Genomic DNA, 17,735 nt, shown 5'->3' on the forward strand with positions numbered 1-17,735 from the left:
TTTATTGTATAGGGTGCATTGACAGCCAATTGAGCAGTGTGTTGCAAGATGAAATTGCTCTGACACACATACATTATAACTACTATCAACCAATAATCCAATAAAATGCCCCAAAATAGCTTCAGTGATATTGTTGAAGCTGCCATCACGATGCTTCATCTGTTTCTCTGAGATTTACAAACCCACTGAAAGGATCTCTTATGTGAATACTATGTTGATACGGAACATTGAAGGCAATGTTTTTGGTGAAACGTTTATATGTAATAATAAAAATACATATATACACAGTCTTGCATTTTTATTAGTCATATTCTTTCCGTTTGAAAGGGTTAAAGAATCTGTCTAATGTCGATCGCTTTTCTCTCTTCTTCACGATTTTTCGTAAGTAATTAATAGCATTGTAATTGTAGAGACCCCGAAGCCTCAACCTGGTTTGGATGCCATTCTAAGACCGTTGTTCTGACATCCTCCCACTTCTACAAAGAATCTCTAATAACAGATATCGGCATTAATCCTCTTTTTCAGAAGAAAACGTATCTTGTCGAGTTTCTTGGTGTTCTTCATTCAAGAGTTCTTGGCATTCTTCTGTCGTCAGATCCGTTTTAGGTTACATTACGAACTCTTCGATGACCTGTTTACCTGTTACGCCATATTGCCCAGCAACATTAGGCATCTTCTGCTCACTCTCTACCTTTGCTATTATACTCTCACCTTTTGAAAAGAAAAACAGACACAAAACTTAACGAGTGCCTACCCGACAATCTTGCGAATACACAAAAGAATTGTTTTGTCAGAAAAATAAAAGGCTGGAATTACAAGGGAGAATTTCAAAGTTTGGAGGAATACTATCCGATCGGTATATACTGGCTTGAGCGTTGATGTCGACGTCTCCCACACTCTGAAAAGTTTCAAATTGTTGCCCGAAGACAAGGGAAGACCAATCAGTATTCATTATTTTACGTCGCTTCTTCTTGTGTTTGTTCTGTGGGGTGTTCGTTATCTGATTATGTGTTCGTTGTCCGAACATAAAAATCCATCGCAAAAGTGTTCATTATCCGATCTGTTCGTTAACCGATCACCCACTGTACTTTATTAAAATGCATTTTATGAATAAAATTTAACATAATACACAGAATATATCTCACTATATTTTAAAATTACTTTTGGATGGTACATTGCAAAAGTTTTCTTCCAGAACCAGCAGAACTGTTTTTCAGAAAGTGTTGCTTTTTTTTGCAAATATGTTTCGTATGAAAAAAGCCAGTTTCCAGAATATGTATCAAAGGTCTTTTTTACCTTACATTTCCCAATTTTGAATTTTTGAATTTTCTATTTGAAGGCCTGGTTTTTGTGGCTGTTTCTTCTTCTGAGCCTCATTTGCATTGTCTAATTTAAGAGTAATTCTTGAATGTAATAGTTAGAACTCGAGTTGAAGTCACATCTTCATCTGACTCTGAGTCACTACTCAATTCTGGATTTTTGTCAGGAATATACTCATTTACATTGCTTTCAGATTTAGGAGTATTGTTTCTCTGATTCGTTTTTGGATAAATCTCAAAGATATGCAAAGCATTTTCTGAATCAAAAATTTTACTCAAGCAAAGAGGTGTTTTTTCACAGTGCTTGATGATTTATATCATTAATTCTGTCATTATATCAGTAAGTCATTAATGAAAAAACAACAAAATACATGTGTAAAAATATATATTAGCTACATTTTCATAAATTATTTTGTATCTTGTTTATTTCCTTACTATAATAAGCATAGAAAGTGGAGGCTAGATGAATATCTTATATACAGAGTCCAGTAATACTTTTCTTAATTTATTGCAAAGACTATAAATGATATTACTTTTATTTATATATCATTTTGAAGAGAAAACTCTGAATGCTTGTTTCTTATTACAAAGATTTGATGTCCAAACCAGGTGTGACTAAGCAGATGTTCACATGGCAATAAAATTTTTGCCAAATCCTTTACAATTTGTCCTCTAGACTATGGTGACCACTTCTTGAATCTTCTGCTTGAGTTTATCTACATCGTTGATAAAGGCAGTATGCTTACATGATCATTTATGTAGTTCCACCAGAAGTTACTGGGACTTCATGTGACTTCTTTTGCATACAATTACTATTATATGAAACATTCATCTCTTTCTGTAGTATATCCAGTTCAGTGTTGAGGTAACTCAGTGTTTAGTATGCTTTAGTATGCACAAACATCATTACAGAAATGAAACAAAACTCCATCTTGTTGGAAAAGAAGTCATTAGAATCTTCTTTCATTGAGGCATCAGCCATTGTTGCAACATGTCAGGTTAGGAATGTCCAGTAGCAATCTTCTCAGTGAAGAAGAAAAGTCCTAAATTTTTGTTATTATAATTTACAGGAACATTTACCTTTGGTGAATTATGCTCATGCTGAATGATTTTAGGAGATTTCTAGATATGATTAGTTCAATAATTGTGCCTGTTGACTATCCCTAATAAAAACATTTGAGCTTTGTCTTACTCTCCCAAATGCTTAGCAGAATGCACAAATGTCCCACTTTAGAGCATGACATTATAAATGTTCTTCATGAAAATGGGAGATTTTTGGTATCTTCAATTGACTGACTGAATGATACTACTTTATTGTATAGGGTGCATTGACAGCCAATTGAGCAGTGTGTTGCAAGATGAAATTGCTCTGACACACATACATTATAACTACTATCAACCAATAATCCAATAAAATGCCCCAAAATAGCTTCAGTGATATTGTTGAAGCTGCCATCACGATGCTTCATCTGTTTCTCTGAGATTTACAAACCCACTGAAAGGATCTCTTATGTGAATACTATGTTGATACGGAACATTGAAGGCAATGTTTTTGGTGAAACGTAACTTAGATGCATCTAGTAATGAGAACATTGAGAAACTGTACAGGATATTCATACAGTCTTATTATCATCTTATGCAAAAAATTCATTCATCAGTGAAACATTGTGCAACAAATATGTTTCCAGCAGGGGCAGTTTTGAGTACATAATCTGTTGTACAACAGTTGGATTGAGATGAGTCATAAGACAATTTGAATTTAGAATTTCTACAATTCAGTTTTTGAAGTATTATGTATCTTATATGTCCTGAAATGTACCATGCTCTCATGTCTACTATAGTTAATTGTTAATATAAACTCTCAAGTAACAGGGTTACTGGGTTAGTGAAAGTTTAAAAATTAAACACTTTAAAAAAGATATAAGTGGATTTTGACTTGGAAAAGAAAAAATTAGTCATTCTCTACTCTTCTGGGTATCTGATTTATGGCCATTTTATTTCTGTTGACTTGTTGATTATAGAGTGCAAAGTAAAGCAGGATAAGGCTGTTGAGGAGAGTACATGGAGTCAGATATAAAAATACCTGAAATTGGTGAAAAATGAAAAGCATTCCACTTTGGTTCACAAAAAATATGGCTACTTTAACTATACCACTTGTGTGAAATATTACTTCATCTCCTGAAAATTAAGTGATTCAAAAAGCCATTATTTTCTGCCTCTTGTTGCAGTTGGCAAGAAAACTGAAAGTGTTTGTCATTGTTATCTTTTTTTACCATGTGCAGGAGCTAGAATCTATGGTTTCATAGACAGCTTTTTATACAAAACTTTCCACACTGTCATCACTGGCATTTGTAGCTCTTGGAATACCCTATATATTGAATTCTTTGAATTGTGTGTAAATGTGTCTCTGACTCACTCCATGTTTTTCTCACTCACACCAAGACAGTCCCTCCTGTTTTGTGGACACAAGCAACCCATGGTTCTGAATTTCTCATTGTATGTTGCCTTTCTGTTTGGTACTTGTTTACCATAAGTAATTTGGAATTTCTGTTGAACATCTGTAGCATACTTGTGTAAGATGTTCAATGCGAAAGGAATAATAATAAAGTGTGATATCCAAGGAACAACTTTAATTTTGCAGTAGAACAGATTATTTACAGGTCCCAATCTTTATACACTTCCCAGGCTTCTCTGTGATAGCAATACAAGATATTTTAAACAGATTCTGTTACAATTATCAATCCTATACTATTAATCATACAATAATATGTATCCTGTGATTGCGAATCAAATCTTAACCTACTTAAAAACTAATTTAAAGACAGATGTATAGATAGAACGGGAAGGAGGAAGAATTGATAGGATAGGGGTACCCAATTTCTCGATGAATAACTTGGTGTGATTTCTCGTTTCCCACCTCCATGTCTGAACGGATGTTCTCTTCTGAATTATGATTTCTCTGAGAAGATTTATCTCAAGTCTCACTTCTTAATTTCACATAGGTCTCCTTCTCTGCGGCCTGACTCACCAGCTCTAGTAGATCTCAAGAATTCAGAGCTTTGCTCGTCCACGACTTGCTTCCTCCACATTCGGCCAAAGAATGAAAATCTGAAATGAGGTTTTGCCCTCAGGGCTTCCTGTAGCGTATTGTTAACTCCCCACACTCTAGTGGGGAAGGGTTGGGTCAGAATTTCTTAGAAATATGGAAACAATAGAACAAAGAAAGAATGGACAGAGAGACAGGAGTAAAAGAGATAAAATATGAACTTAAAATTATACAAAAAATATGGCATACTGACAAACTTGTTTTTATCAAATTTTAACACACACAAAGCATTGTCAGCGCAAGGTTGACATATTTGCAAGTAATATGAACTACAGGCCAAATGGTGGAAACTTCAAAGTTTCTATTTCAATTGATAGACATATAAAAGTGATATCATTTGTACTCTTTGTGCAATAAATTGTTACCATACTTTATGATATTCCAGGTCTTTGAGAGAATAGAGAGCTGTTAGTGCAAAGACCATTTTGGGTTTCTCTCTTTGAACTTATACAAATAACATAATGATATTGAAGTAGAAAAATAATCTAGAATAAATGTCAGTCCATGGTCAAAATTATTTCATTATTTGGAAAAAATAATGAGAAAATGGACTAGTTTAAAATTTTTTTCCTCTGATGGGCGGGCCCCCTAAAGCTCAAAAGTCCCGGAGTGGCAACTTGCTGCACCTCCCTCTTATTTGGGACATTCCAATTTTCAACATGAGTGTTAAGTGTTGAAATCAACAATTTGACGTCATCAATGATGTTCCAACTTTGAGTATGAAGTGCTCAGTTCCCATAATTCTATTCTCAGCAAGATGAATTCCATTCAAATATCGCACCAATTACCCACAATTCATTGAAAATAGCAGTCAACATATCAGTTGAGTGCAGAGTGTGTTAAGTCAGTGTTGACAACAGGCCACTTCAACATTGAAAAAAGGAATGACTTCTACCAAACGTTGAGATCAGCGTTTAGTCAGCGTTGAAAATTGGAATGTCCTGATAGGGTCTGTGTACACTCTGTGTTTAGGAAAAAGAGAAAGATATCAATGCAATGTTTACAATTGCTTATGTAGAAAGAGAGATCAAAATCATAGAAAACTTACTTATTTAATAGTTGAATGTCCTCAAATTAATTTTTTATGTAGTTTATTTGAAATTATATTATATAATTTTTATTTTAGGACAAAACCTAAGAATTATCAGAATGAAACTGCTATTAAGAAAATAAGTATTTTATATCCCCTGATTAAAACTTTCTGGATTGAATTTCTATTGACAGCAATATTAAAATTTATTGCAAGTGTTCTAACATTTGTAAATCCTTTGATATTAGAGTAAGTTAACATTTATTTTAATTTATCATTTATAATTATGTTTTTAAATTAAAAAATTTAATGTAAAATTGAATATTTTGAATATAACTTTAAATGTCAATAACAAAATATTTAATTTGATAAAAGTTCTTGTCAAAAATTGTATATGTCTGTGGTTCTTAATTAACTGGTGTTCAGAGAAAATGTCATGAATGTTCTTCTAAATTATGAAAGTGGCAAACTATCTGAAACTATGATTGGACAAACTTTAGCATAAATTTTCAGTTTACAACACAGACAAGATGCAACTTGCATTTTGCAGTGAACTTCATTTGTTACCCTTGCAAAGACAAGAAAATATTATATCTAAGCAATATTTTTTGAATAGAGAATCCTGAATCCAAAATCATGAAATATAAAATAAGTTTTTTTTATTAGAGAGCTTAAAATCCAGTGAGAATTGCAAATTAAATGAAAAATCTTGAATCTTTTAGATATATTTACTTATTAAATAATGTTTATAGCCCACAGCATAAAATTAAGTATAAATGAAACAGCCTAATGAATACAGCTATAATAAATTTAAGGGCTTATCATATCAGTGAATGACTGAAACACAACTAGATTAAATTTTTTACAAAATAGCCTTTAATTATCCACAATCAAGTTTTAGAATGTCTTTCGGGTACTTAGACCCCTCTTCATCCTACATACATCCATATAGCATGAAACACAAAAATTTATCAAGACCATCATAATATAAGTAGCAATTCCACACTATTTAATAAAAAATAAGTAGTAATTCACAATAGCATATACTCTGCAGAAAATTGCAAGAATGAAAATAAAACCTTTATATTTATTTATTTATTTAAGCATACTGGTACAACCATGATACTGGGAGAAAAAATACAAAAAATCATACAAGATCATACAGCATATCCATTAATACAAAACAAATATATACAACTTATAACTAAAACACAATATTAAATTAAAAATTAAATTCATTCTAAACCTAAAAGTGGAAGAGCTATCCAAAAAATAAAACAGATAAAGCCTAGTGTAGCGCTGGTTTGTGCTTAATTAATTACAATATACAAACAAGGCTATATACAAAAACTTAAATTTATTATGTACATGAGATATGTTGCTATTGTACAAGTCGAGCACAGAGGCGAGAACACGAGCATCTAGAACGAGGTTCGAACCAAAAGTGAGGTTATCGGCCAGGTTGCCAGGTCTGTTCAGTTCCAAGTACCTCCTGGTGGCAACTTTTGGATTTATGACCAAAGCTGTTGCCACACCTAGTTTTCTGATAATTATTTATCTTACCTATAAAATGAAAAATAATCAGTTTAGTCTTTTATTCACAAATTGGATATTCTCCCAAATAACCAAAGGTAACTGCTGGTTAAATAATGTTCAAACCACTCCCCAGAGTGCAATTAACATAAAATTACTAACAATTTTCACTATAAATTTAAAAAGAAACAAAAAACCACATTACCATAAAGCCAACATCAGAAAATAAACAATTTAACCTTTTAAATAAAAATCAATACCTTGAAAACGAATCAGAATGAGTATTCAATGAATCAGATATTACTTTCCTAAAATTATTAAATGAAAAACAGATACCAAAACCTTTATATAACTCACCCTACCATATACCTTAAGCCTCCAGGATAGCCATTGAAAACAAGATAATTACTGGTATGCAGTTAAGTTTCCATCTCATGCATTAAAATATTGCTTTTTCTGTTTCATTTCTGTTAAGAAATTATTGTAGATATATATAAACAACCAAGCTCAACTATCTTACAATAGTCATAATTTCTGGGTTATTCAGATTGTAGTTTGGCTAAGGATTAATAATCAGTCTGAAGAAGGTGGTTAGACCAGAGGAACCCTAATAACTTGACACTTCCGAAGAAAGCTAAACATATTACGTTAAGCAGGTTGTTGAATTAATAAAGTTTTGCAAAATTTTAAATTTTAATAGTCGACTTTGTCATTAAATATGGTACTGTATAGTGCAATTTGTCACACTTTTTGTGCTGTTTGACTTTCTTATTAAGTATATAAAATTATAAATTATTATGATTACAATAAGCAGATTCTACAGTATTTAAAAAAATAAATAAATAAAAATCTCTACTATTTATTCTTATAATGTTAGAGTACAGAAAAAATTTGAAATTTAGAACTTAAAGTAAAATGAACAATTAGCTATTGTTATCATCACAATGCCAGGATGAAACTTTTAATCATCTTTTAATTTAAAAAATCATGTGACTTCTGGTCCTGACTGTAAGTTCACATATAGTTAATTGGGATCTATGGCTCCTGAACATTCCATATGTGGTCACAATTTTAGTAATGTCTTGTCCCTATACATAATACTTTTCCTGATAACAACTGAGTAAAGCCAGTCAAATAGCTAACTTCTTTCTTGAGAAAGTTTTGAATTGAAATCATGTGGTTTCCAGTTCAGACTGGAAGTTCATATTTTGTTAATAAGGACCTTCAGCTCCTAATTTTTATGTACCTGGTCATGATTTTTATTTATCTAATTCTGTTTCTGAGATTAAAGGACAGATGGGCAACAGACAATGCATGACAGCAAGAATGTATAGGTCTGTAATTTTAAAATTGTAACCCAGTCATAAGCATTGGATAATTGAATATATGCTGTTAAATTTTTGTGATTTTAATTTTTATTTATTTGTTGTTATTATTTTATGATGTTTTATTTATTATTTAGTATTTAATAAATATTTAATTTTATAATAAAGTAGATTGTAGAGTAAAATTTCTCTCTTTAATTCTTGCAGTATGCTTATTGCATTTGTTGGAGGAAATGAGCCTTATTGGAGAGGTTTTGTTTATGCTGCAATAATGTTTTTTTCTTCAATGTTTGAATCATTTTTTAACAGCCAGTATGAATTTAAAGTCTATACTGTAGCAATGAGAATTCGATCCTGTGTTATATCTGCAATTTATAAAAAAGTAATTAGTAATGTTGTGTATATATAAGCAAATTAAATATTTTTATTTTACAGTAATTATTATATTTTAATTAACCACAATTTTTTTAGTCATTAATATTATCTAGTGTTGCTAAAAGAGATTTCACTGTTGGAGAAATTGTTAATCTAATGGCAGTAGATACACAAAGAATGATGGATTATATTCAGTTAGTAAATTTATTATGGTCCACACCATTACAAATAGGAATTGCAATTTATTTGTTGTGGCAACAACTTGGAATATCAACACTTGGTGGTTTAGCTGTAATGATATTATTCATTCCTATCAATGGTGTGATAACTGCGAAGCTTAAACAATTACAGGTAAATTTGGAAATTTTAATAATATTTCTTTGGTTTCTTTTTAAAATTATAATTGGATGTTTATAGTTATGATTAAAAATTGTAAATAATATACAGTACATAAAGTAAAATAATACAGAGGAAGTTTGTTAATCTGAGACAAGAGTAGTACCAGAATATTGGACTTCTTGTATTTTTTTATAAAATTTGATAAGTTATATGAAATCTGAATGTTGTAGACTTTGCTGTTCATTTTGTACCAGTGCATGCTGCTATATGTTTCTGATTTGTGTACATATGTTCTTTAATCAGTCTGAAGATGATACAGTACATAACTATACTGTGTTAAGATTGATTAAAAACCTGCAAAAACATAAATAAACACATTATTGCATAAAATCAACATTTCCAATGATTTGAGTTCGTATGGCTTTATAGCAATATTGGATTTGTTTTTGTTTTAGTTTGGATTCACTTGTTTATCCTTCCTCCTGTCTATTTCAAGTCTTTTGTCTTGACTGTCTCTCTTTCACGTTATTAGTTGGCAAATAGTGACCTCAAATGGTTGGTGTAGAAGTTGTTAATGTTATATGGATTACACATTGATTCTTTTAGATATAAAACTTACAACAAAACTTTAAAAGAAAATGTGTGATTAGAGTGACTTTGACTTTTAGAATTTTTTCAAGATCCTGAATAGAAACAGAATGGGTGCTTTTCGTTCTTTGAAAGGAAAATGTAACTGAAGTATTTTGAGATATTTTTTTAGACAATTTTGTCAAGATTTGAACATTGTGAAGAAAGGAGTACATAGTTTGAAATTGGATTGGACTGAAGAAAGTTTCTTAGTTCCCAAAAACTTGGAAAAAGTTGAAATGAAATTAGCATGCATGCTGTTTAATGGTATATTGTTTTTTCTTTGGTTCTGTATCTTGTTGTTGCTATTCCTGAGGATTAGTGTGTCCAACCTTCTTTTCCCTATTTCCTCCCTACAAGAGCAAATTTGTTATTAACAATTTTGATTTTACATTTTGGGATTTTATAATTTCTTTGTCTGGCCAAGATTTTCTCTGTAAATCAATAAGAAACATGTTATTTCTAACATAGATTCTAAGGTGGAAGAGAAGTACTTCTGATATTGAGCCTTGATTTTGGGTGTTAGCAAAAATCTTGGTAATCTGTTTGTTTTGCATGATTTCATCAAAGACCACTTGGTTAACTATTACTGGGTGAGTCTTCATCACTGGTATCCAAATTAATATTTATGTCAATTATTTTACACTGTATATTGTTCTATTAAAGATGGTTCTTATGTTATGTTCCAGCTTATGTTTTATTAATCTTTATCTATAAATGTAATTGTGAGAATGAAAGGATATAATCTCCTCATTCTCACAATTATAATATTTATTTTCCAAACATAAGATTCACAAAAGCCATACATGTCTAAGTATGAAAAACCCATTTTTAGGTGTACTGTCCTTGCATTGACCTATGGGAAAGGAAATAGATCATTCACTCTAGTTACTTAAACAAAAATAGGTGTCAGTTCTAATGAAGTAATATTTGTTTAGCACAATTTAAATAGACAACATATTGTTTACTGAACTGCACTCCCAGAAGGTGCTGGATTAACAAACATTTTGGATTATTGGGTGTCAGATTAATAAACTTCTACTGTATTTCACATAAACATTTCCATCTTTTGCTATATAAAGTATTATTCTTTTAGATTTGAAGTTCATTATTTATTATTAAATTTAAAATTATTGTAATTAATTTAAGTATTTTATTACCTAATAAATTGTTTAACAGTTTATATTATAATATAATAGAATTAAACCTTATTAAAAGAACTGTTGTTTAATCTGAAAATCTGAACACTATCATGCATATCCAGCAAACACATTTATTAAGAACACAAACATTTTTGACATGTTTCCAATCTATATTGTAAACCTGATGCAGACTTATGAAATATAAATGCCTTTAATAAATGTGTTTATTAAAAGCATGATGTTTAGATTTTCAGGTTAATCAAGTTTCAGTTTTGTTCGTCACTTTAAACTGTAGCTTTAAATGCAGACAAAAAGACAATGAAGTATTAATCAGAAAAAATGCAATTAATTGCAAATTTAATTACATTATCTTTAGATAAATTTTAAGTTAAAGTGGATAAGTTATAAATACTAAACAAAAGTATATCACCTTCATATTTATTGTTCAAAAAATTTTATTATTATTTTAGTATATAAAAATACACTGTGAGATATATTATGTTAGGGTTGACAAAGGGATCAATTCAAGGTTGCCAACTAAACAAAATTTTAACTCAATGTAAATAATCATGACAAACATTTAGAGCATAAACCCACAATATCTTAACCTAAAATACACTGTATTTTAATATAGGAGACTGGAATAACAGGGAGGGAAGAGAAATGAGAACGGTTATGTGGGAGAAGTACCTCAAAGCACAAAGTAGTGGATTGTGGCAATGTCATATTCTTTCATATTGCAGAACAAGAATGGTATGATGTTGGGCAATCCTTTTTTTTTCATTGGCAAAGCTTCATACAATCTATTTTTCAGCATTACTTACAACTTGACAATATTCTCATTCCTTTCAATTGTTGAAAGTAATCTTCTCAATTGTCCTTCAACACATGCAAAAATGTATCCATTTTCTTCTGTCCACCTGATATATCTCCTGTTCACTCCCACTGGGTTTATTACTTCTCTAAACCAGGGGTGGCCAATCTTTTGCATACCATGCGCCAATTTTTTGATAGACGAGTTTAGATGCGCAGTGGTGTACTGTGGGTGTTAGTTGCCCGGGGCAGAGAAAAATTTCGGCCACCCCTTAATTAGGTATTTCAATTTATAAGACGAAAATTCAGTTTTGCCACAGCACAAGCAATGAAAAATGCGGTTGTAGTGTAGTTACCCGTATAAAATAGTTCTATATGATATTAGTGGTGTACATGAACACGAATGTATTGTGTATCATACAGGGGGAAAAAAAAGCTCAACAGGTGTCGCAGGAACTACTTGGGAGAAGATGTTAGCAGTCTAATCCGATTCCTGGACTGTCCGGACGGTAGCACTGTCGTGGGACGTTAGCACTGTCATTTAGACACCTGTAAACTGATCGAAAATAAACATACATGCATGCACTGTAATTTACTATGTGGAGAACACTCATTTTATCTGTAAAGTTGATTGCAATGAATTGTGTAACAAATGAACTTGCCAAGATAGACTATAAAAAATTAATTTTCTATGTAATATTCATAATTGCAAAGAAGCCAAATCTGGCAATGTTGCTCAGAACTGACTGAAGCGCCACTTGTAATCGTCCAATGCACCAAGTTTGGCGCATGCGCCACGTTTTGGCCACCCCTGCTCTAGACAATAAACCAGAAAATAAAAGAGAAAGTTCTAGAAATATCTACAAATAATAGCTGTAACTAAATATATTTACATATAATACATGGAAAGTGACTGTCACAACACAATTTACAGCATATTATATAATTATAAACATAATTATATGATATAATTTATGTATTTTAATATAATAATTATAATTGAAGAAATATATTCATACTTTTTTCCTCTAAGTATTTGTGATTATATTTTCAAATACTGATTTTATACATGACTGAATACTAATTTCTCTTTTATAGCACACTAATTGTCAGATTGGTTAAGAATTCTACTATTTTTTATTGTTTTCAAAATTATATAGTTTGTACTTTATCGACTTTCATATATTAAATGTTGAATGAAGTGATTATATACAAATAATAAAAGTGGTGTGCAGTATCATGCTGCACATCTTTTGTTTTTGTTCATTACACTTAGTGCCCTTAAATATTATTTTTCTTTTCCTCTTTCTGTGTGTGTAAATCTGCTAGTTAAAAAAATAATAAAAACTAGAAATCTCAATATTAAATAAATTAATTAGTAAAATTTAACAATCACATTTTCCATTTATCAGATTACACTTATTACAGTTTTGATTATCTAAGTATTATGATTAATATAATTGCAAATATCTTTAGTTTGATACATTCTTTAATTAAATTTTATTATTTTTTGGGGAATTTATTAAACTATAGATATTTAAATTGTAATATTTTACAGAATATTTAAAGTATTTGTTTTTATAAATTATTTTATAAAAAATATTTTGTAAAATAACAATTAACAAACTTTTCTAACATTATTATTCTGTTTTGAAATTATGAGGAAATATTTAATACAACTGAATTCTTTAATATAAGTTTTTCATTTTAGTGTAGAGCAATTTTTTTATTTGCAAAATAATAAATAAATTGCTAAATATAAATAAATAATTTGAATATAGATAATTGTTATGAATAAACAATAAATAAATAATATAATTTCCAAGAGTTTATTTCATAACTGATGTTTAAATCAATCATCAAAAATTATTGTGTTGTTGTTATGTACTTTTACATGGAAATAAATAATATTAAAATAATCTAAATTTTAAATTTAAAAAATAAAAATATGGTAGATTATAAAAAATATTCCAAAAGATTTTTAAATAATTTTAAAAACTTAAAACTGAAATATTGTTCTTAGGAATGCTAATTTTTATCTATTATTTAATGAATAAATATATAAATTAAATTGTAATGGAAATAATAATCTTGATTCCTATAGAATAAAATTTTTGTAAAATGTCTTCTAAAAATTACAATAACAATTTTCAAATAATTAATAATTGTTTTTCCATTGTTGTGTTTTTGTTAAATAATAGCAAGGTTGAGGCCGAAGTTTTAAACGCGGAAACGTGTGCGTCAGACATTCAGCACCACTTTCCTGTAAGCCTAGAAGTTTGACAATGGTGTTTGGATAGTCAGTGGAATCATGCTCGACATTCCAAACACCATAGTCAAACTTCTAGGCTTACAGGAAAGCGGCGCTGAACGTTTGACGTACACGTTTTCACATTTAAAACTTCAGCCTCAACCTCGCTAATCTTTTAAAAATGAATGATTCTGATTAATTATTGTACTATTTTAAATACATTGTTTCATTTTCAGTTACGTTTGATGAAAGATAAAGATAAACGTATAAATCTAATGAATGAAATATTAACTGGAATAAAAATATTGAAATTGTATGCATGGGAAGAGTCATTTCAAAAAAGTGTTATGGATATTCGAAATAGAGAAATCAAAGTTCTTAAAACACAGTCATATTTAAATTCTTTTATAATGTTTTTCTTTACCAGTGCACCATTTCTGGTATGTTTTATTTATTTTTTTTTAATTAAAGTTATTTGAATAGAATAATAATAAAATAAACAAATTTTATTTTAGGTTGGTTTGGCAAGTTTTACAATGTTTGTTTTTGTAAATTCTGAAAATGTTTTGGATGCAAATCGAGCATTTGTTTCATTAACATTATTTAATATTCTTCGTGTACCTTTAGCGTTTCTTCCCATGTTAATAACTTTTACAGCAATGGTGATTATTTTAAGTATTAATTTTTTCTGTAATAAATTGAATTATATTAAATTATAATTGATTATTATAGTTTATTGTGTCTTTAAGAAGAGTCAATCGTTTTCTTCAATGTAAAGAATTGGATCGTGATGCCATTGGTCATGATGAGCATGAAGGTTTATTTAGATTTTATTTGAATTAAATCATGATGAATATTTTATGATAAGAATTTATGTTTTTACAACATTAACTTCAATGTAGATAATCCAATTGTCATAGAAGATGCTGCATTTAGTTGGGAGGATTCTAAGCCAATGTTAAAAGATATTTCTATACAAATCAAATCTGGATCACTTGTGGCCATTGTTGGACAAGTAGGATCTGGAAAATCATCTTTTCTCTCAGCACTTCTTGGAGAAATGGAGAAACTAAAAGGTCGAGTCAATATTAAGGTAATTTATATTTTAACTCATTTAATTTTAAGGTCATTTTTAAAATTGGTTTTTATATTTGAATTTGATTTATTTTTAAGGGTACCCTTGCTTATGTGCCTCAGCAGGCATGGATACAAAATACCACATTAAGAAACAACATTTTATTCACAAAACACTATAAAGAAAATAAGTATAACAAAATTCTTGAAGCCTGTGCTCTTAAATCTGATTTAGAAATGTTACCAGCTGGTGATCGTACAGAAATTGGTGAAAAGGTAGACAATATTTTTAATCAAGATAATATCAGTTATTAATTTAAAATTTTAGTTTATTTTAATTTCATATGGAATGAATGGTTTCATAGAAGAAAAACTGAGACTGAAATATTGGAGCCAAAAAGATTTTATTTAGAATACGAATGTATTCTAACCTCAAATTAAACTTCAGTATTTTCAAATATGCACTTATAGAAATTAAATGAGTGAGTTAATTGTAGTATCTTCACATGTAGAAAAGTTAAGGTTGCCATTTTTCTACATCATCTGACCTGCAATTATGGTAAAGGAAAAAAAAGTAAATTACAGGAAACTAAACAAGGAGATTTATTGATGTTGTCGAAACCGTGTTGTATTTGCTTATTGTGTACAGGCACAATGAAGTGACATTTTTCTCAACACTGGGCTAGTTGAATCTTTTATTTAGTTAGACTAAATAAAAGATAACTAAATAAAATAACTAACTAAATAAAAGATTCAACTAGCCCAGTGTTGAGAAAAACGTCACTTCATTGTGCCTGTACACAAAAAGGAGATTTATATTATTATATAGAGTAGAAGCTCATTAATATTATTATAGAGTAGAACTTATGGGAACCAAAGTGATGTCAGATTATTGAACATACTTGATTACTGACATTTTTGAATTTTTCCAAAATTTGATAAGTTACATGTGATTTAAATGTTGCAGACAAAATTTTTCCTCTTGATTATCCATTTGGGGGCTGAATAGAATAGCCACAGAAAAATTTTCTTATATATGCATTCAGAGCTTTTTTTTCTCTTCTCTTCTCTTCTTAGAACAACCTTGGACATGTGGATCATCTTTTTATATGCCTTCCATCTAACACAATATCACTCACTTCTATATTTATTCCTTCAATCTTCATTATTATATTAAATTTCTAAATATTACAATTTATTTTTCAGAAATGTACTGTATATACAAGATTCACAAAAGCCTTACATGTTTCAAATATGAAAGATCTGATATCCGACAGATGTCACTTATAGATGGTACAGAACATGTTGAGTGAAAAATGAAAAGTATTTGAAATTCATAGGATTGTAAGCACTACTATTCCACTGTTACAATGTTAAGGGTAGTATTTGTATAATTATTATAACTGACAGGAATTGTGCTTCAAAGTTTAGCATTTTTAAACAGAAGTGGAAATAGGATTTGTGAGGTCTTAGGAAAAATTTATTTTTGAGGCATATAGCAATGGAAGTAGAGAATAGATTTATTTAGGTCTACAATAATATGAATATTTTTAATATAGAAACAGTAAAACACATGATAAAACAAACAATTATTTATTGTGACATGGTCACAATACCAGGATGCAATGTTTAATCATATTTTTAATTTATTTATTTTAAAATATATAAAGATATCAACTTTTAAAATAATTTTATTGTTTCAATAGTTGAAAGATAATATTAATAAAACTATTTAAAATATATGCTCTCCACCTCAAATTAGTAGTGTCATGCCCCTGTACATCATACTTTTCCTGCTAGATAGCTATGCTGGTCTATCTAACTCCTTTCAGGGGAAAATTTTTGAATTGAAATAACATGACTTCCAATTTGCATCAGAAGTTTGTATATAGTTAATCAGGACCTCCTGCCTCTAAGTTTTCCTTATCTTGCCTCGACTTTTGTCTATCTAACTGTTCTTGAGCTTAAGGAAGGATGGACAGACAGATGACAGTTGTAATTTATAGGTCTGCAATTTTTTTTAAATTACAGCCAATAATAAAAATGTGTATATAAACAAATAACTCCAAAATCTCAATTGTTTAATTAAAACAAGACAATCTGCTGAATTATCAGGTTATAATAAGGCTAAGATAATAATTAGATAGAAAGTAATTTGTCTAGAGGTAGGCAGTTAGGCTGTTATCTTGTGTTAATTTTAATATTTATAATAAATTAATTTTTAATTTAGAATTTCTGGAAGAAAAATAATAGTCTATAAGTGTATTGAAAATATTTTTTATAATCCACAAATTACTTGAAACAATGAACTATATATAATTATATAATATTACATATATTCTAAATTTGAATTAAATTTAGGGTATAAATTTAAGTGGTGGACAGAAGCAGAGAGTAAGTCTAGCTAGAGCTGTTTATAATGATGCTGACATATATTTACTTGATGATCCACTAAGTGCTGTTGATTCTCATGTTGGTAAACATATTTTCCAAGAAGTTTTTGGTCCAAATGGAGTTTTGAAGGAAAAGGTATTTTTATATATTTCAATACTTTAAATAAAGATTGTTTTACTATATTTTAATAGTATAATTCCATTGTAATTAAAATATACCTGTTTAAAATGGTCTGCATCTAATATCAACAGAGGCAATGAAACAAAATACAGTAGTGTTGGTTATCCAAAACAATAGAGGTGGGACACTTTTGAATAACCAATAACACATTTGGTAAGGAAAGAGTAAAAAAGAGATATCTTTAATTTGAAACTATAGAGACATAAAATTATATAATTTTTCAAGTC

The 17,735-nt window shown here is 29.5% G+C and overlaps 1 protein-coding gene across 1 annotated transcript in view; it reads left to right on the top strand.

Annotated features, from left to right (window-relative positions):
• LOC111612492 (multidrug resistance-associated protein 1-like) overlaps positions 1–17,735 on the top strand; it is a 61,714-nt gene that overhangs the window by 33,939 nt on the left and 10,040 nt on the right. The window contains exons 9-17 of the mRNA XM_023353717.1: positions 5,552–5,704; positions 8,521–8,695; positions 8,785–9,039; positions 14,097–14,300; positions 14,376–14,522; positions 14,593–14,677; positions 14,763–14,953; positions 15,034–15,210; positions 17,296–17,463. Of these exons, the coding sequence (XP_023209485.1) occupies positions 5,552–5,704; positions 8,521–8,695; positions 8,785–9,039; positions 14,097–14,300; positions 14,376–14,522; positions 14,593–14,677; positions 14,763–14,953; positions 15,034–15,210; positions 17,296–17,463 (1,555 nt within the window). The remainder of the gene's footprint in view (positions 1–5,551; positions 5,705–8,520; positions 8,696–8,784; positions 9,040–14,096; positions 14,301–14,375; positions 14,523–14,592; positions 14,678–14,762; positions 14,954–15,033; positions 15,211–17,295; positions 17,464–17,735) is intronic.

This window comes from Centruroides sculpturatus, unplaced genomic scaffold (genome assembly GCF_000671375.1).
Source record: "Centruroides sculpturatus isolate CEXI.00-Female unplaced genomic scaffold, Cexi_2.0 scaffold1708, whole genome shotgun sequence".
Classification (NCBI taxonomy): Eukaryota; Metazoa; Arthropoda; class Arachnida; order Scorpiones; family Buthidae; genus Centruroides; species Centruroides sculpturatus.